Consider the following 21398-nt stretch of genomic DNA (forward strand, 5'->3'; position numbering starts at 1 on the left):
GAACTCATCTGTCTCTAAAGTGGGTGAACATGGCTGACCCTCTAATGACTCATGAGTCTTGGGCACTGAAATGAAGGAATACTGACACAACTGTCACATTGCACAGTATGCTCACTTTCACTTGTTGGAGATACAATTTCTTAAACTAACTTGAACTTAGGGTTAAGATAAGTCTGAGGTGTCACATTGCAACAGTTTAGATTGTTTCTATAACAAAACACCCATCTTGTGGTTGGGTGGAAGCTTAGGATCTAAGCTGAAACTTTACAAAATCAGACACTTCCTCAAGCTGGAAAAATGAAGAATGGTGACCAACAGTGCTGATACATTTCTGAGTTGAGAAAGATACGGGCTTTTTGGGTGCAGTTTCAGAATGGCTACTTAAACCACCACTGTGGGTAGGCCACTGGAGTCCATGTGGACCTTTGGGGTCCTCGAAGTTGTTATTGTGGGTCAGCATCACTGCTACAAACGTTTACAGTTTCACATCCCTGTCTGTGTTCACCTATGGTTTACCATTGGCTAGGAACTGCTTCACTGCTACCAACAGATAAAAGGCCACAAAACTAAATTAGCCTTTTTCAGTATGTTAGTGTATTCTTGTGTGGCAGATTGAGCATTGCTTTTCTGGTACTGACTGCATCTGAACAATCAAGAAAACAGCCGTCCAAGATTAAATGATACTATCTATCTGGTGGTTTTTGTGGATCTAGTGCTAACTTAGCCACCCAAGCCAAGCGTCAACCCAGATTTTCTACTTGTACTTTAGTGGTGGTGAGAAGTGGAAGGCTTGGTTGAGGTACACCCTTTATGGCTCCCTTCCTCTCAGGTTTCCATTGTAATGGACTTATGACAGTCTGTTTAGTGGTTATCAGTGGTATCTGCCAAAATCACTGAATTTAGTCAAAGATTACAGACTGGTGAAATGTCTTTTAGTCTTCACAGTGATACTCCCTAATTCTCAAGTTGACTGTAGGTCTGATGTACCCTGATAGCAGTGCCTCTATGTATTGCCTGTAAAAACACTTACGTATCTACCACTTTACCTCTGCTGGTTTGCCATGAAAACCCGAGAACTGTCTCTATAGAATAGCCCCTTCATTTCCATCCATTTTGTGAGAGTGATGCAAGCAGAGGTGGGAATAGGCAACAATGTTTGGCCACAAATAGAACTGCAACCTATTGACTGAGTTTACCTGCAGCTTTTTGCTGTTATACACAAGTCATTGCTGACAGTATATATTGTTAATGGACCATGGCTTTGTTCACTTCAACTAGAAGGTAGGCTCCAGTCTGTATTTTTCTTTCCCTTTCATTAACCTACTTGGCTATGAATAAAGTCTGTTGCTGTTAAGCCTGTTGACTCATCCTTAAAGATCTGGATGTGGTTTTGGCTTGGGTGTTCAAAGTTTGCAAAACTCCAGCTGTGTTGGAAGTTTTCTTTTTTTTTTTAAATCTGCTAACCTTATGAAGGCCGACAAAGCTTACAAAATAAGAGATTAAAAGTCAAACAAATAGGTTTTGTTAATAAAATACATTTTCTTTTCAGGGAAGTAATCTCTCAAAAATGATTTTGCTAGAGTAATGGCTCAATATACATTTTTTGCCAGAAATGTTGCCTAACAGTCAAGTTATGTGAAAGTGAGAATATTTAAACCTTCCTGAAGCAGCAAAACCTTGCAGGAAAATTATATCACACAACCTGATCCTTGGCCATTACTTTTTGGTGATGGAAATGTTCTCAGCTCAAAACAGCACTCTATAATTACTTCATCTGAATCCGTCCTTTATTTGAGCTTCCCAGAAATAATGTCCCTCAGGAGCTTCCCAGCAAGCCATGTGGTTAACTGGTCGGGGAATACCAATCCGAGGTGTTGGTCTAGGTCAATATATTTCAGTGATCAAAAGTGGTACCTCACCACTTGACCGTTTACATGACACTTTAAAAAAACAGGATGTACGAAACATTTAAACTACTTGTTTATCAGAATCTGTTTCGTTTTTCTTTTTATGCTGGTATTTATGCTTTTAGTTTAATAAGCAAAGATTATTTGTAATCCTGGTTCTGCCTCTTAGGACTCATCATCGAAGGCATAAATGTTTTAACAATTCACCACTGCATGCATTTACTCTGGACCACTTTTCATAGATTTATTTTCCATTAAATTACAACACAGACCGTCATTGCCAATCTGTTGTTGTTGTTGTAACATCTGATGTGCAAGAAAGGTTACAATGTATAATAAGAAGGAAATAATGCACCCCAATAGGCTCACAGTGAAAGATGTGAAAAGGGCATCCTAAAATTGTATAAGTTTCTCCACAATGTACTGTACTAGCAGCTGCATAACAGAACCAGTTCTTATTTACACATGGTTGCATGCTGAATCTTTTTTCCAAGACCCAGCCCATCCAGCTGGGGAGGTGGGTGGGTTGCATATAACTTCAATGACGTTTCCTACAATGCAGAACTGGGACTAGAGGCAACAACTTTTTCTTCAGATTCCTAGGATCTTCGTTGATAGTCATAAACATCACAACAGAGTAGCAAGCTACTTTTACCATCCGGAAGCCAGTTGTTGGCCAGCAGGAAAAAAAAAGAAACAACATCAACCTTGAGTGTAATGAGTATACTTTGAAAGATAGAGTTTCTCTTTTGAAAGAATTTCTCAGGGTTTCCTGGTCCATTATATCATCAGCCTGAGTGCCTGAATCTAGGCAGTAGTGTTGAATGAATCAGGTTCTGAGTTGCTGCTTTGCAGAGGTCAGTTATTGCTATATTCCTAAACCATGCTGCAGTGGAAGCCCTTCATCTGGTATAGTGAGACTTAGACTCTCCAGAAACAGGTTTGTTCACTAACTAATAGCATAAAGTGATACAAACTACTAGCTATCTAGTAATAGATTGTTCGGGTGTTGTAGACCCTGCCTGATATGGCCATAATTTACAAAAATCAATTTATTGTACAAAGATAGAAACAAAGGGCCAGATTACGACATTAGCAGTCCGTGGGCCACCAATGCTGCGGTGGCGGTTGGACAGCAGCGGTTGCGGTGGTATGACCATCACATAACGAGGTTGGCAGGCAGACCCGCCAACCTACCGTCATCCCTGCCAGGATCTTCAATCCTGACGTGCTGATGGCAGGTTGTTATCAGCCAGGCTGACGTTTAACGCAGCGCCCCCCTGCTGATCACAACCTTCTTCTCCGCCAGCCTTTTAGTGACAGTACCACCACCATGAAAAGGCTGGCGGAGAGCAGGTGAAGGAAGTTACAGGGGGGCCCCTGCACTGCCCAGCACCCTTGAAAAACGCACTATCTGCTGTTTATGCTGTTCATGTTGCTGTTTATGAGCCAGTGACAATGCTTCCGTCACTTTCCTGCAGAGCTGAACGACAGACATCTTAGTATCTGCTGGTCAGCACAGCGGGAAAGTCTTAATGAGGATGGTGTGGAGGTCGCCAGCATGGCACAACCAACCCGTCAGGAGTTTGGCGGACAGGTATTCCCGTCCACCAAACCCGTAATAGGGGCCAAAGATTCTTCTGTCTAGTGGGTGCATACTATTGCTTTGGATTGACTTTGAAAGAAGCTGGGAAGAGTAATAGTTTGATTAATGTTAAAGTCAGAAAGAACTGTCAGAAGAAATTATGGATGTGTCCTCATTACCACCTTATCAATATGACAGATAGTGTAAGGCTCTACAGCCAATCAAGCTTTCACTCACGCTCTTTCCAAGCAAAGGTAATGGCCAGTAGGAGTCCTACTCTGGAGGAAAGATGCTGTGAGAGAAGAATGCTCATTTCCCATGGTGGAGAATGTGATATGATTGCAGGAATCACCTTCTTGAGTTCCTCCAAAAAGACTTTAATGACAATGATTTAAAATAAGTCAATTTGGAAGTTATCTGTAGGCTTTAATAGCAACCAGGTGAACCTTGACTGATGAGAATTGAAGATTGGATTGAGCCAAGTAAAGCAGATAAGGTAAAATTAGTAGACCAGGGTGAAATTCAAATGATATTGGCATAATTTGAATAATTATGGGAATTTATTGTTATGCTGGTTATGCCAAATTCCTGAAATATGCCATGCCACATAATTACATGCGATTCATGGTAAAAATTTATCAGGAAAACAGAACGGGAACAGCTGCTGTTTGCGGTGTTTTTGTTAAATGCATCAATTTGCCAAAAAATGAAGGATGCATTTTGCCCTATAAAAAAGTGCAAAGTGACAGATTTACTTTCATATACCTATGTGTAATTTCATGTAATTTTGCTGAAATTTCACATACTTATGCAAAAGCAAATTACACACATTTTGCACACCCTTAAAATAACATTCTTCTGCTAGGTGATTGGATTATGTCCATTGTTCGGACACCATATTCAGAATCTCTTTTGTTTAATGGAGCAACGTTCTACTAGAGGGAAATGTTGCTTGTTATAAAATCTCCAAACAAGCCAGTGAAAGATTTCAATGTCCATACTCTCTGACCCTTTCTGCCAAATTCAATGATTTTAAATTTGGGAGTTGGATTTCTGGTGTTCCTGTAGTTTCAGAATAAATGAAGGGATGAGTGAAACTGGTTGCAAAGAACAAAAAGCAGTCTTGTCCAAGTGATCAAACAGGCGTTTCCTAGAGACTCTGGTTTTGATAGTCTGGATGTGAAGTCTCTGCTTTTTCTGTTTAGTGCCACTGTAAAGAGGTCTATTGAAAATGCTGCCCACACTTCAAAGATGTTGTTTCCAACTTAATTATCCAAGACCCACTTGTGAGACTCTTAGTAATAACAACTGAGGAAGTCTGCTTGCTGATTCATTGTCCCTGGAATGGTCACCACTGTTAGGCTCAGCTTTGTGGACTTAGCCCAGTGTCAGCTTGTCTGAGCTTCCATGAATAGCAGTCCTCCATGGGTACGTCCTTGCCTGTTTAGGTATGCATGGTGGTGGGAATGTCAGTTTGAATCTGGATGGCTGTCACATTCAGGGACAGAAGAAAAGTCTTATTCTAGGTGAATACAATTTTTTTCACAATAGTTTTTCTGTTATGAACATTACTTTACTGTTCACTCCCCTTTAACTGGAAGGTGTCCAGGATAGGCTCTCCACCTTGACAGTGAAGCACCTGTCATTACCACTTCTGACTGTAGCTTTGAAAAGCAACTCATTTGAGTAAATTCTGAGCCCTGCACTACCAATGTACTAGAGATTGTCTTGTTGAAGCAGTAAATATCAGTTTGTTCTCCCAACTGTTGTTCTTCTGACCTTTTCACACGATTGTTCGTCTAGGCATTGCGGCAGGGATATCATGTACAACCTTGCCTTTAGGACATTGTAAGTGTAGGATGCCTTAGAACCTAGAAGGGAGGCAATTTCTAGGGCTGCTGAGTTGGAGGTATTCCCCAGCAGATGGCATTTGTCTGAATAGAGGACACTCTCTTCTCTGAAATATACACTCTTTCTTCTAAGGTGTCTATCACTGCACCTAAATAAGACCTGTGTTGAGATTGATTTTTGCTAGTTGATCTGAAGACCCAGCCCATGTAGAAACTCTGAAATTGTTACAAAATCCAACTTCACCTTTGCCTGACTGAGCTTTTTGTAATCATTCATCTAGCTAAGAATAGATAAAAAATCATTTTCTTCACAGCTAACCTGCTACTGCTACCATACATTTGAAGAAGGTGCAAGAAACCAACTTGAAGCTGCATGGCAGAACTATATACGAATATTGATGGATCCCTAGGATCAATATGAGGAAAGTTCTCTAATACTTCGCCATTGGAATGTGAAAATATGCATCTTGCATATTTTTTGCACACATCCATGCACACACGCATTGTACCTCAGAAGAGGATAGTTCTGATGCAAGGCAAGCATCCAGAACTTCTCCTTGATAAACTTGTTTCTGAACCACAGATCAAATATTGGTCTGTGTTCATCTTTTGGACCTTTTTCTAAGCCATGGAACACCTGTAATATACTCCTTGGCCCTTCCGATGAGAAGGAACTGGCTCTACTGCGTGTTTGCTTAATAGGATGGATGATTTGTTCCTGAGGATGGAGATCTGGTGCCTCAATGTTGATTTTTGAGGAACTGGCATTGGAATGATTTTAAATGTAGGAAGTATTCAAGAGACACAATATTTAGCACCCATTTATGTTTTGTGATTGACGTCCACTCTGCCAGATTAAAAGATATTGCTTCTCTGACTGGAGGGGGAAATAGAAGAGGGGGTAATTAAGTTGTCACTGTCTTTTGCCAGAGGAATGCCTTCCTCTGGAATGGGAAGATTTCACTAGTTTTGACTTGGATTTCAACACGTTTCTTTCCTAAGTGTATTTTTGTCCTTGACAATATTGTTTTTTGGTTGAAGAGGTCTGCAAGGGGATTGAACCAAAAGTCTAAAATACCCCAAATGTCCTGCCTTGTATTGTTACTTGAAGAATGTATTTCTCTCTTCAGGGCCCACTGCCTTTAAAGTCTCCACCACATTCTTCATTTTTAGCATTTCATCTTCCATGTGTTGTCCAAACAAGGCAGATTCTGAATATAGGCCTCTGGCTTTAACGCCATGAGAAGGATTCAGTAGAACCTAAATGTGGATATCCCATGACAATATCCAGTGGTAACCATTTATGCAAAATCAACTGCAGCATTAATGATCTGGCTGTAGACAGGACATTTTCATGCAGCATTTATTTGAAATCCTGTTGCCGATGTTTTAGAAGGTTTTTGATAAAACTTATCAAGGAATCACAGATTTCCCTTAAATATCTCCCTAGGAGAGCCGTTGTGCTACCATTTTAAGGTGGGTAGATGCCAGCCCACTTACCTTCCTGCCAGTAGCATCTAGTAGCTTCTTTTCTCACTCTAGAGGAGCAGTAGTCTCTGGGGCTGAGGCATGTCTGTGTTTCACAAATATAACTATTAGAGAATCAGCGTTCAGTTGAGATTTAAGAATCTCATTAAGACCTAGATCTGTGAAGAGGCATTGGAGTCTATCTTCTCTTCCTTTTTGAAGACACTGATGTTGGTCTTGATACCAATCTGTACTGCATCTTCAAAAGGGATTGTTGATCTTATTGGACTGAAAAGCAGTGAATGTGGATCCGGAATGATAGGAAGAGGCACATTTTAAGAGACTTTGAATGGCATTCTACTTTCTTGTTCAGAGTTAGACTTAGCTAAGGGGTGAAAAAACATGGTGTCACACCACAAAACATGGCAAGTTGCTGAGGAGATGAAAATCTTAGTGAATGCAGGGACGACATTGAGGTACGTGATACTATTGATGGCAATGGTGTAGCCGCCATTATCGACATTGTAAGTGAAGGTGACAAGACCATTTATCATCTTTGACAGATGAGGAATGTGGAGTTTACTCTTCAATGAGTGTGATGATGAGTAATTCTCCAGCTTAGATTTCAGTGGTGTTGGTAGTCCAGTTGACATTGATCGTGTTTACAGTTTTTGAGATCAACAAGGCTAGTATGTTTGTTGATGTTGATTTGCGGTCTATCTTTAATGTTGAAGACTTCTTAGGCAGCAGGTCTCTCACCTTAGATGAGTGCTCTTCAAGATGTTGATAAATGGTAGACCTCGAGCACATTGGGGCAATGCTCTCAGCTTTGTGCAATTACCTTAGACGTCAATCTGGAACAACATTGAGAGTGATGTAATCAGTGCCTTTACTTTATAGATTACTTCCTTTCTCACAATCTCACCCTATGGGAGTTCTTTTCAGGAGCAGACTGATTATCAGAGGATGCATTAGATGAAGTATTCTACCGTTTTCTTTTCTTCTTTTTTCCTTCCTCTTCTCTCATATCTTGCATCACCCTTCCGAGATGTATGTTCTCTCAGTCAAGGTCAGTTTAGATAGATTTTTTTTATTTGCAAATATCACAGTCTTAGACCAAACGCAAGGCCAGCAGGCACACTACAGAGACCTTGAGATGGCTAGAGCCAGGAAGGAAACTTCTCAAAAAGCTAATGCATTTCTGAGAACATATCCAACCAGAAAACAGCAAAAAATGACACTCTAAAGAATGATGTTGACGATATTGAGAGAAAGTAAAAAAACAACGATTTGCTTATTTAAAAAAAGAAAATAACAGAAGTGTGAAACCATACATGTGACCTACATCCTACTTAAGGTGCTGTAAAACAGAATCTGGTCTGAGGCAACTGCTAGTACAGTGCATAATGGGTAGGAGAATCTCCTGGAATAATGAAAAAACAGGATGCTTTTTATCCAGCTTCAATGTAAGCCTACTGGGGTGCATTTTTTCATTCTCATTATTCACCTTCAAAATTTCTTGTACATCAGATGCTGCAATGCAGCTTATCTGGAATCCATCAGTATACAGAGGAAAATATTTAGCCTCCAATAGGCTATTAGAGAGTTCTGCTCATCGTAAGAATGGATGGACACTAACTCCCTGTGACAATACACCTATGAAAAATGGCTCAGGGTCCACTTATGCAACAGGGTATTATTCTAACCACCAATGAAGATCCTATCATGCAGAAATTGATATTTTTAAATGTACATGTCTAACTTTTCTTCATTTTTGTATCTCAAGTGTTTGTATTGTATTTTATTTAATCCCAAAAGTATTGAAAAGTGGCATTGTGTTCAATCAGCACTGAAATATTAAGGCTAAAGGACTCAGTTTGTGATTTGCTGGTGATATTAATTTCCGTCAACCAGTATTATTGGTTTCTCCATCAAAGATGCTGCCTGAGGAGTCACTTTGTGGTTCTGATGTCTGAAGAGTCACTATGTAGTGTTAAGACTAAATATGCAACAAAATTCATCCAATGATATTATAGGATGGTGGAATTCTTGCCACCTGACAAGAATGCTAGGTCTGTAGACCCAAATAGGGGTACTTTTGTCAGTGTTCAAGAATCCTGTCTCTCAAACATGACAAGGGTGTTTTCCAGCATATTTAGGACACAAATGTAACACATTGGTAAAAGGGTGACCCCAATTCCAGTTTGATCTTTTTAGGTTTTTGCTCCGCTTAATATTTTTAGGATCTGTTGCTGCAGTTGTGGTCGCTGAACATGCACCATCTTTACGGAATTAGCACCACATCTTGGTGGGTCCACTAGCAAGGGAGGAAGATGCCTCTGCCAGTGAGACATCCACCATTCTGAAGTTCATAATAGATGACTTAATTGCCAGAAGCCACCACCTGCTTAATTTTACACCATGTGCTCCATTCCAAACAGCTCTCTCGTATAGAATGTAACTGGAGGTGAGATAGAGGACATGAAGATGCATTTTCAGGCCTCGTGTACAACTATGATCTTAAAACAAGGTTATAGTGTTCTTCCTCCTAACTCATAACGGAAGGGAGCCTTTTGACTAGGAGTATCAGAGATACCATATGTAAGTAATGGTCCCTACACCACTGATAGTTAGCTGCAAGAATCTGAGAGAGGAAAGAAATTGTCAGAGAAATTCCAGCAAACAGACTAGACCAGAGGTGGAAAAATGGAGTAGGAGGAAAGAAGATCTCAGGTCTGCTTCTGAGGAATAAGATGTCATAGTAAATAGCTCACCCCATAAAGTAGCAGATCTGGCGACGTCTCTGGCACTCGTTCACGCTGGAGGCTTCTTGGTAGGTAAGAGAAAGTTAAAGTCTTGAACCAATATCATGTAGCACACCTGTGGCACAGCAGAATGATTTAATTGCCTTTTGAACCTTTCCACCATTTAGAAAAAGACCTCTCATGCTTCCCATTTGCAGCTGTTATACAAGAATCTTAACTAAGCAAAATATACTCAATGACTCAAAGTATTCTCCTGCTAAAAAAAAAATAAAAAAAAAAAAGATTGAGTACGTTTTGTTTTTAAAACCCTATCAGATATCAGAGTCTCACAAATGTTTTTGTGGACGAGTGATCGAGCATTTGTTGTTTGATTGAACTAAAAATAGATCCTGTTTGGGGCTGGCTAGCGATTCTGAATGTAATACATAAAGTAACACTTCGAGAGACCGGGAAAAGGTGTTAAAGTTGAAGTACAATCTAAACTAATAAAGGTCAGTTGGAGGGTGGGGGGACTCCATGGCCTTGATATTTACCACTGTCTTGAGCTATGGGGCAAGGATCTTGTCCATGGCTCTATTGCTTTTGTTTCATCTCACTCCCTCTAAAATCTATCTTAAGCTAAGCTGAAATTGAGATTGAAAGTAAGAGGAGGTGGTAAAAATATTGCAGAGAATTGACTTGTCCGCCTTCTCTCCCGTTCCGCCAAGAGACTGCAACCTACACAACATGTGGTGATATATAAAAGAAAACATAATGAAAGCAAGATGTTGAGGTGTCTAGAGAACAGATGGTTGAAGGATGTTTTGGGTGTTTGTTGTTAATGGATGAAAGGCAATGTGTCTAATACTGGAGTTAAGGCATATGTATGGGACTGTTATATGAAGCTCAATGGGGGTGATGGGCATACAACACCTAACCCCCCAATTACGTTTCATGGTTTTGTATTGCTCTAAAAGTGGACTTGGCTTTCGTCTTCCTCTGTGACCAGGTTGGTTTATGTGTGTGCGTCTTGTTGTGTGTGTTTACCTGTTGTGGACTCCACCTGCAGAACCTCTGGGCTTTGTTGGGTTGGCCAAAGGAATTTGTTGCCTCCAGCGCTACTCTTCTGTGAGGATAATAATTCCCATACATTCAGCCACTGGATTTATTTGTAGACAGGCAGCACTGGCAAAGTGATTTAACTTCAGGACATAACTAAGTGGGCCTCTAAAGTGATGCAATTTAACCTTTTTTTAGGGAGGTGCACGTTCTGACTGCATAATAGGTACAGTATGTAAAACATGCATGAGTCTTTTCTAGTAGCTCGATTAGGTAACACCCATGAGTGTTACTTTCTACATTCGGTTTGCATCAGTTGGCTATCCTTTTCCTGGACTGACTGCTGGTGTGGCACCAGTCTCTAATCACTCTATGCCAACTCAGTAAAAGGATTCTATTTAATTTGTGCAGGCAAACGACTGCAAAATGCCAACCTGGATAAACAGTCCTGCTCATATAGCAAATTGAGTGGCCCCTTACAAAAGGCTGAACGCTCAGCGTCTTTTTTGCCCTGTCGGCAGCCTTCTTTAGGTTTAGCCAACAGTGATGGAAGTCACAGAATTTTTAGATTTTGGCTAGGCCCGTAACAGCTCATAATGATCCTAAAGAAATAAGGATATGTTGCACAAAGCGAGCAGAATTTTAATTCAGATGGCCAACAAAACTGGTGATCTTTAAAGATGGGTCTGGCAGGCAGATTAAGTGACATCACAGACAGCTTATCATGATACAGATAGGGCTGATGCCTAGCCAGCTTTATACCGGCATGACTAGTATTCTATTGCCCCCTGTCAGTACGGTGTTTTGTTCCTTTATCAGTACATACTTTAAACATTAAAAGTAAGAAAATGTGTTCTACACCTGCCTTAATGACTCCTGGCTGATAATTAAAGTAAACAAAGACAGAAAAGCTATGTTGAAAATTAATACAGACGATTTCATAATAAGGTCTACTTAAGAATCATGCCTGGGCCTTTGAGGAATCTTCAAACGTAGATGTTCGCAGTGCTTAATTTGTGCTTATTGTTTCTGGTGCTGAGCACCGGCACTTATTTTTGAGGGCCGGCACTTATTCTTCTGCCCCAACCATTTGCTGTGAGCAAAAGACACGTATGGGAAAGACGGAGGAAGAGAAAACCGAAAAAGCATCACAATGGGAGAAAGCAGAAAGCTGCAAAAGTGAGCTAAAGGGACATGGAGTTGGTTTAAATAGACTGCAGAGGCCAGAGATTGCTTCAGGATTATGCTGCCTCAGTATTCCGTGTTCCAACATTTAATTGCAGCAGCCGCGTGTTTAAGAGGAGGGCTTTGAGCACCGGCACGTTTTTATTTACAAATTAAACATTGGATTCTCGTTTTTTTGTCTGGCAAAGGTGACAACTCTTAGATGCGATCTAAACAACGTCTCAGAGGGCTTGAACTATTTACAAATCTTCAGATTTCTCCATATTTTAGCCAGGAACTGGAAGACAGCCACTCGCAACGACAACTGGGCTGCTACTTCCAATGCCCTGTTTCACGAAGGACCCGATTGCTAAAAATGCCCGATGACATATCTTCAAATTGCAGTTGCTGCCAAAAGAAAGTAATTTGAAAGGATATAGTCGAAGGACCGTCTCTGCAAATTTTGCGGAGGGCACCACCCAACTGTGCATCGTGAGGATCATGTTCACCACCCGATCGCTGCGACATAAATTTCCCTCAGGGTCTGCGAAGAAAATAAAACAAAGCAAAGTTACTGTTCAGAGAAATGGCTGGAGATTGTCTCTTCAAACAGGTCAATTAGCAGAGCAAGGTGGCGCGGCGCGGTTTACGGCCTTTTGACTAACCGATTCACAGTGCAGTTACAGACTTGCACTACGCAGAATAATTCCCCCCACCGCAATATTTCATGAGGTATGTCTACTATTGTACATTGGATGGATGCTTCTCTCTCCTTGAAAGCATCCTGGTGAGTGGCTCTGAGCACCACCCTTTAACTGCACAAGACGACAGGGTTTGCATTGTATCCCAACTGTTAGGCATGCCGCTGTCAGAAGCTTTCCTGGGGCTATCTAACTACCACCAGGCAGGCTCGCTGTCTGGTTTTCAGGCAGCACAAGGTACACCTTGTCCAAAATAGAAACAAGCATAGGCAACTGCCAGCCTCTTGACTTTGTCAATGCTCGTTTTCCTTTGTCATGGTTTTATGCGAAACGTTGTTTGGGAAACTACCGAGCCTTCCTAGTTTGAAATAAACAATTTCTAAGAGCAAAATATTTTGGTATCAAAAAGCACACTTTAGTTCCCTTCAGTTCCAGGGTCTATCACAGAAATAATTTGAATGTGGAGATGCGCCTTATGAAAGGGCAGAATTCCGGCACTCACAGTGAAGTTAGTCAGTGGCTGAAATCGGTTGATCCAGTGCCCCATGCTGTATGCTTTAGTGGGTGGAAGAGAAATGTGGATGACACAATAACAGACCAATGGATGAAGAGGGTTCGCTGAAGGCCCTAAAAAAGTAAATCTATTATCCATAAAAATTTAGTAAAATCTGCAGGTCTTGGATAAAAAAATAATTCTGGGGTAAACATTTGGAGGCAGCTCAGACATGGCACACTCACTAAAATAATGTGGGCAAAGTATATTACCTTTGCAACAGGGTGACGTGAACAAAAAGGGGATAAAATGTGTGAAGACTAAAGTTACTGCATTTGGAGCAAGATGCACATTTTTGCTATTATTTGTGGGAGACAGCAATTTCTATAGAGGTGAGTATGGGCCCAGTTCAAATGTAACAGTTCCTGCAGTACTAGGCACATTTACAGCTCAGATTCTGGAGGTAGGTGGAAGAGTCACAGACAACATAGGCCTTTTGGCTAAGATCAAGTGTAGCATAAATTTCAAGGGATTCTCCTCTGGGGGAGCCTGACACCCTTGTTTTATTTAACCAATCATACCTTCGAGAACAATGTGCACCCTCCTGGAAAAAACATAGGGCATCATTACAAGTCGGTGGCGGTCTGGACCACCGCCTCGGTGGCGGTCTGACCGTCACATAACAACCCTGGTGGTCCTACTGCCAGGGAACCGCCAGCTCCACCAGGATCTTGGCTCCCGACGGTCTGACGGTGATCCTAATCTGCCTGGGCAGCGATGCATGCAGCGCTGCAGATTACAATCTCGTACTTCACCAGCCTTTTCATGGCGGTAACACCGTCATGAAAAGGACGGCAGAGAACAGGTGCAGGGAGGTCCTAAGGAGGCCCCTGCACTGCCCATCCTCTTGACATGGGATGGGCAGTGCAAGGGCCACCCTGCCCAGCACCGTCGCAATGTTCACTGTCTGCATTGCGAGGGTGCTGGTGCACCCTGCTGGCTACAGCATTGCTGCCGGCTTGATTAAGAACCAGAGACAATACTGTAGCCTGCTTCCCTCTAGGCCGGCGGGTAGAAACCAAGGTTTACGCCCTCCAGCCTAGCTGGAAACTCTTAATGGGTCCAGCAGGGAGGTAGCCAGGGTGGCGGCAACCTCCCTGCCGGAAGTTCGGCAGACAGTGCACAACGTCCGCCGAACTCCTAATCAGCCCCACATATTGCAATTGGCTCTTTTTTAAATGAGAAATATCCTTCATCACAGATAAAGGTTATCTCACTGATATTGCCAGATGCTTTGCTAGTACATAAAGCTTAGTGCTTGATTTGCAGTTTGGCTGATCAGCTACTCTCTCACAAACATGATGTATATCCCATCTCCCATATTACAACTGCATTATATCTGATGTCACTTGTATTTAGAAGTGGGTGAGCCACTGAAAACTTGAGCCAGACTCGAGCCTGAAGCCTGGCTCAGCTCAAAGTCCTATTGGAACCTCGAGCCCATAGCAATCCGAGCTTTCATGTGGCTTCAGCCTGCCCTCCTTCCCTGGATCCTGGAATGTGGCATTACAGCCAGAGTTGCAGACTTTGGATCTGGGAAACCAGGTTCAAGTCTTGGGTCAGCTCTACATTCAGTGATTCTGGGCAAATTGCTTAATCTCCCTGTAAGGTAATGTCTCTTTTTGCATGTTCATCCTCACATTTGTGGACTAACGCTGCTGGTTTTCCAAGTGCACTGAGGCCTGCTAGCCAGACCTCACCTCAGTCCCCGTTTTATGGCCCTATACAAATTGCATGTCGAATTGGATACCCCCAATTGGCAAGGACTGGCTTATTTAGAAGTCCCTAATATATGGTACCCAGGGTACCCACAGCATGTAAGGCAGAGTGACCACTCATGGCTGCAGCACTGGTTGTGCCACCCTTTGTCTGACAACGTGCAAAACAGCTCCCATCCTGCAACTTGCAGACTAGAAGGACAGTGTTTACACTGCCAGGTCGACTTTTCCATTAACACCAATGGCAAAGCCACCCTACCCCTTAACAATATCTATGTGTCCCCTAAGGAAGACTTTTAGAGCATATGGCAATGAGCTGAATTTTATTTAGTAGGACTATATATTTTTAGTATGTCTTAACATCAGCACTTCCAAATTGTCATTTTGCTCTGGATAATGTTAGTAACCCCATTGGTTAGCACATGGTCACTAGTTGGCACCCCAACCCGGCTAACTCCTGAATGGGACTAAGTAACTGGGTCATGTAAGGTATCAAATTGGTCGTTGCATTAAACCCGACCAGATGCCCAGGTCAAATTTAATACCACAATTTACATTTAGCAACTTTTAGAAAGTCGTCTTTCTGTACTCCAGCTAGCCCAGTGGTCTCACAAATGCCCTGGCACACAGACAGCTTTCTGACCACCTAAGGAGACATGGGAATGACTGCCAGGCCCAGGAAATAAGGCAGTTTCCACAGAGTGAGCTGTTAACTCCTCTCCCAGGATGACCACTCAGCGTGTTAGCCCAAATGTCAAGCTTCATAAGTGAAGTCACCTCTGTAAGGGAAGTAGCGCCAACACCCCCAAGCAGGATGCCTTTTGTTCCTGAAGACAAAGTGGAGAAAGAGCCAAGCAGGAAAAACCCGCTCCAAAACCAGTTTCCCCATCTGCATGTATGCTTCCTGTAGTCACAACTCTAGGGTGGGCTACCAAGCTCCTTATCACCAAGGAAGGAAAGTGCCATCTTGAAAGGGATAGGAATGTGGCACTCTGGGAAAGTCAGATGCCACACATCACAGGAACTTCATCACTAGGTAGGAGGGGACCCAGTAGCCCATTTTCTAGTGACCCTGTGGTCACTCAGGCACTGTCCTGGGATAAATATGGCACTTCTGGCACCCTGAACCGCAGATCATGCTGGAATCAGTGAGAGGACCAAAGATGGACTGCCCTGCTGCCCTTGAACGCACATAAAGGGAGGCTGCACCATTGGAAGTACTTCACCTGCTGCACTTTGGGCTAGCAGCGTTTGAACTGTGCCTGTGGATCCTGGCTTGGGAAAGAATTGGTTCCCAGCTCCCCAACCCACAGCGGTGACTTCAAAGATTACTCAGCAGATCTCCTGGAACCAGCTTTAGGGACACAAGAGCTGAAGAAGCCCAAACCGACAAGCTGGTAGCACTGCAGGCGTAATACCGCTACAAGTCACCAGGGACCCAAGAGGACAAATCCGAGATAGCCAAAAGTTGCACCCAAGTGTGTCTGATCTGGGTTGGCTCTCCAAGTCTGGATTTGTAACACTCAAGGGACATGAGCCCACCTAAGGATTTTGCTTCAACCGCGATGCAGATTGAGCAGTAGCCCAGCATTGGCTGACCTGCTACTGCGATGCAGAGGGTTTCAAGGAACCCTGATCTCTGTGGCAAGGTTGCCCTACTTCACCCATGGACCAAGGAGTACCCACAAAGACACCCCCATTGGCCACACAACATCCAGAGTATCCTTTGAGTATCTTTTGCTTGTATCCGCAGCATCAGGACCACTCTGTTGGTGTCTATGGAGTCGTCCTGTAAAGTTTGGAACTTGTCTCAAAAATGCTCTGGTGGCCAGGTAACTGCAAAGTGACCATTCTTGCGACCTAGATCTCTGCCCTGTCAGAATTGGTTACCCAGCCTGGGCCAGAGTAGTCAAACTAACTGTTTCAAACTTTTCAAAAGTTTCCAAAGTTTTTGTTGACCAATGCTTGTTTGCGGTTGCATTTAAAAGGGATATCTTCCAAAATCTGTATCTTCAGAACCCTTGTTACAGACTTTAAAAATTCATTAAAATATAATCTATTTTTATAAATTGGTGTCTTCTTTCTTTGGTGTGTTCCGGCTTTCTTATTTTGTTGTTTGGTGCTGTTAAGTACTTTACACATAGTTCCTTTGTCAAGCCTCACTGCTCGCAGCCACAGCTACCTGACTGGACCCTAGACAGTATTTGTGAGTGTACTGCACAATAAGGCCCCACAGTGATATCATATAGTACACCCAAATCCGCACACACCCCACCCCTATAAATAATGAATTGGTGACCTTGGGTAATGTAACTGGTGCTCATGTAAAGCAGTTCCAGTACCTTCGGGTCAGTTCGCTCTACATAAAAACTGTAGAAAAATGCACAAAGAGGTATAAACAAAGCCTTAAAATAAAGAAAGACAAATTGATACTGGTTTATTGGCTGATTTGCACAAAGTGAAACCAGAAATCCAGGATGAATGACAATTTACCAGCTTAAATTGTGTAATATTAGGCCAATAATGTATTTTACCAAAACTATTTTTCTTCATTATCTTGTATGAAAGTCTTGTCGAACATGTGAGTTCAGAATACCATTTATACAAAAATCTGTGTGTTTGATTTAAGTAACTATAATGTTGCTGCATAATATTCTGGGCCACTTACAGGCTTTAGGTGACAATTGTCCTGCCTCTTAGTTTACTAATGGTTCATGTTTAAAAACTATCACTTTTAAGTTCAGTGCTATAATATGATCTATTAATGTTGATGGCTTGTACCCTAAAGAAATACACTTTCTTGAATTTTTAACAGACTATTATATTTTACGTGTTGTTCTATATTTGATTTATAGAGCAAATGTTTTCAGGGATCAGTTCATACACAGGTTTGAAGATACGAGCCAAATCCTTGTCTCGAATATGGCTCGGCTCCCTCTGTTAATTTGTAGGCTCGCCCCCTCTAATTGTATTAGGGCAGGCAGGATATCTGTCACATGTGTGAGGGAGTACTATCTGACAAACTCTGAATTAGTCTCTTACTCTGTAAAACTGTAAATAGGAACAACGTGCTTCTAACGTGAAATATGACACTCATAATAGCGGCTGAATGTTTTGCAGGGTAAGAGGAGGAAACCGTAGCAATCACATGCTGTACCAACTTACTTACCGAAACACTGAATGCATTTCTCAACCAGTTCCTCTAGGCTGCAGCCCTTGGTCAGGGGGTTTAGGGTGACGCCGGCTATTGCTTTGTTGATCTCCCCAGGGCTGGGACATGTCATTCTTCGCCGGCTGCCACGACGTCGCACTTTGACAGGGTTCCCCGAACTGCTTAGCACCGGGCTGGAGCATTCCTGCCGTGACTTCCTGAAAAATGGAACAGAGGATGCTTTGAAATGTCTGTACTATTTCCCCTTTCAATCACAGTGAGTGATCAAGCAGGCTCAAACTCCGAAACGGAGACTGAGTCCCACGAAGGCTGCAATATTCTCACACCTGCATACACTGTGGCTCTCAATGACATTTCACCAGTATGTTCCACACCTCAGTATGAGGTCGGAAGGCAGTGTTCCTGTGTTCAAGAGGCAGGGCGCTCTGTCAGGAGAAGATCCTTCACGTGTCAACGTGAATGACATTAGAGAACCACTGAAATAAGGGAGGCCCCTACAATGTCATTGCCCACAAGTGGAACCTTTGTCTGGGACCGCCACTGAAAAACATGGTGGTCCCGGACAGAAAAAAATATATATTTGTCCCCCACACCCTCAGACAATTTCACGCATGGGCGTAGCATTAGACCTGTGATTCTTGGAAATTGATCCCTCTCTGGGCAATTATTTTCAGGACTCATAAGCGATTCCTGCATGCTGGCATGGCATTCAAGTCCTGCAAACATGCAAGATTTTTCTGTGGAAGGAGCTCCCAATACTTACTGGGAAGCTGTTTAGGTGGAGATGGTAAAGTCCAAAACAACAACAAGCATTCTTAGTTTTGGTTGTCTGATTCATTCCATCCTCCACAAAGGCAATACACCAGCCTGCCACCAACCTTTAAACAAGGCTGTGAGCCGCCACATACTCTGCATATCAATAAGAGTCAAGATTCAATATCTACAAGTCTGTGTTCCTGCATCAACAGACACGGATGGGAATCATTTGGAGTTTGTTAGAGTTATTCAGATTTGTTGCGATAATCATAAAACTGCGCTAGAGCAACTGAAATGCAGTTTATTACCTCAAATTTAGCATTACAGGGGGAATACTTGGCATAGACCATGTTTTCACGTTTTTCTCATTAAAAAGTACTAATTTAACATCATATTTGCTTGTGCACACACACACGTTTTTGATGTAATACAATTTGACTTTAAAAGGCAAAAAAAATATGATAAACATACAGGAACCCGCATGCCGCATAGTTAACATGATTTTTCCACTTCTGGCCGATTGTGAATCGGGAAATTATTCCCACCTGCGCCTTAAGAATGCCCCGGAAACATCTGTTTTTTGCAGCGATTCCAATTACAAGTGTTGCTTAGACTCATTATTCTAATGAGACTACTGGATTTTAAGCAGCAGGATCGCCTGCGGTGTGGGAGACTGAGTCTTACCCACTACAAGTCATGCCTGTCGCCCTGATCCGGGTTTTGCTCCGGCTAACTAGCAATGCCTTATCTCTACCCAAGAGCAGGAATGATTGGGCAGCAAGCGCATGACATAATTGATTTTGCAGGGAAATCGTGGTCACTCAGGTCTCATCTGTTTCTCTCTGTTACATTAGTCTCACATACACAATGACAAACAAAGGCAGTATATGTTTCAATAGGGTTTTAATGAAGCAACTGCATCTTAGATAGCAAAGCATGTACTGCAATAACCAGGATGATACAGCATGACAGAATTAGAATTGTGACAAGGAGAGTGAAGCATAGATATAACGCTACCATATTGTCACTAGAGTCAATAGACTAATTCCAACCTAGGCTATATTAGAGCACAGCATGTTAAGCTCTAGTTCTGCCCTTCAGGTTCCCCTGGGAAGACATCATCCCCCATACCTGAGCAACGGCCTGAAGTCTGCATAAGCAGCTGTAGAGAAGCGTTCAGCAATCAGCATACAGTAGTGGTTTTCTGACTGGAATCTCCCTCTAACGTGTAAGGGACAAGGAAGTGTTTTTATAATAAAACAGCTGGTGTTCTAAGAAAATGTCCCTATGCAAGGATGTGTGTTTTTCTATGAATGTCAGAGACAAAACATTTACCACGTTCACCGGCAACCTATCTTACTGCAGCCTTGAAAGAAGTACATAGTGAACAAGAATGTCTTGTTTGAGAACGTAGTGCTGGCCTAAGCAAAAACAGCTAGATAGAAATAAAACAAGACTGCAAAAGTGGCTATTGTAAGAATAGCCAACAAAGCTGAATAAAATACATCTAGGTTAAAGTGCACAGTGGCAAGCCTATTATGCTAAAATAACGTGCATGGAGCTAAAACTAAAATGGCTACACAACACAAGTAAGCCAGTAATTGCCAGCTGTGATAAAGTTTGCACCCTTGCAACTTTGCCCAAGTACATATTGACAAGCTAAGTCTGCCAATATATACCTAGGTAATGTGGTATTTGATGCAGAAAGCACAGAAATGTGTATGTTATTCCCCAGTTTAAAGGTGTAAACCTGTAGTGGGAGCTACTTTTTGCACCTGTTAAATTATGAATCTCAGGACATCTGAATTCATTTGGTGCAGTAAATATTGTCTGCCTCTCTAGGGCACTCCTAATCAACATCCCAGGCTGCACCATTCGCTTTCAGCAGAGACTAAAGGACTCATTCAGAATACCCCAGTACTTTAGTAATGTGGCTAATAATCCCACCCCCTACTTGGAATTAGAGTATCTATAGAAAAAAGTGCTTCCAAAGGTAAGTAACTTGCTCTTCTTATGGATACTTCTAATCGCAGACTCATCACCTTTAGAATAGGTACTAGAGCAGTACCGGATGTAAAAACCGAAAGCTCCTTTCGGGTCCAGTCAGTGGAGCCTCTCCCTCACTTTTGAGGGATGAGGCTGAGCAAAGAACTCAGAGAGTGATGGATTGCCCACTGTGACAAGGTGTCATGACTTTAGGCAAAAGGGTGGCCTGGTCCTCAACACCAGTTTGTCTGGAAAAAAAGGTGGTGCAGGGCAGTTGAACCCAAGATGTCCTGAAGCTCACTCAGACAGCTGGCTGAAGTAACCCCAACAAGGAAAACAGTTTTCATACTCAGGAGCTTCAACAAGCAGTTGTGCATTGCCTCGAAGGGAGAGCGCATGAGGAAAGTCAGGACCAAATTGAAATCCCACTGTGGCATCACAAAGGGTTTTGGAGGAAACATGTGATAAACCTTTTAAGCGTCTCATCCAACAGCTGAGTTAAACAAGGACAGCTGGTCCGACAAACACAAAAAGGCTGCAAGGATGGCATGTAACCTGTAGCAGTGCCCATTGCATGTCCTTGCTGGGCCAAAGATAACATAACAAATAAAACGTCAGAGAATATGGGCTGCAATAAGTCAGTTTTGCAGACCCCATTTCAGGCCACAAACTTGTTCAAATACCCTGCAAATGAATGGATTGTACAGGGGGGCACAGTGCTTCAAGAATAATATCC

At 42.4% G+C, this 21398-nt stretch overlaps 1 protein-coding gene across 1 annotated transcript in view; it reads right to left on the minus strand.

The window, feature by feature from the left end:
- The window catches only part of LOC138259338 (RAS guanyl-releasing protein 4-like), a 289402-nt gene that overhangs the window by 179027 nt on the left and 88977 nt on the right, over nt 1-21398 (minus strand). Inside the window, exons 2-4 of the mRNA XM_069206978.1 lie at nt 17918-18117; nt 12215-12320; nt 9584-9646 (exon numbers count right to left, since the gene is read on the minus strand). Coding sequence (XP_069063079.1) covers nt 9584-9646; nt 12215-12320; nt 17918-18117 — 369 coding nt within the window. The remainder of the gene's footprint in view (nt 1-9583; nt 9647-12214; nt 12321-17917; nt 18118-21398) is intronic.

Source organism: Pleurodeles waltl, chromosome 9 (genome assembly GCF_031143425.1).
Source record: "Pleurodeles waltl isolate 20211129_DDA chromosome 9, aPleWal1.hap1.20221129, whole genome shotgun sequence".
NCBI lineage: Eukaryota > Metazoa > Chordata > Amphibia > Caudata > Salamandridae > Pleurodeles > Pleurodeles waltl.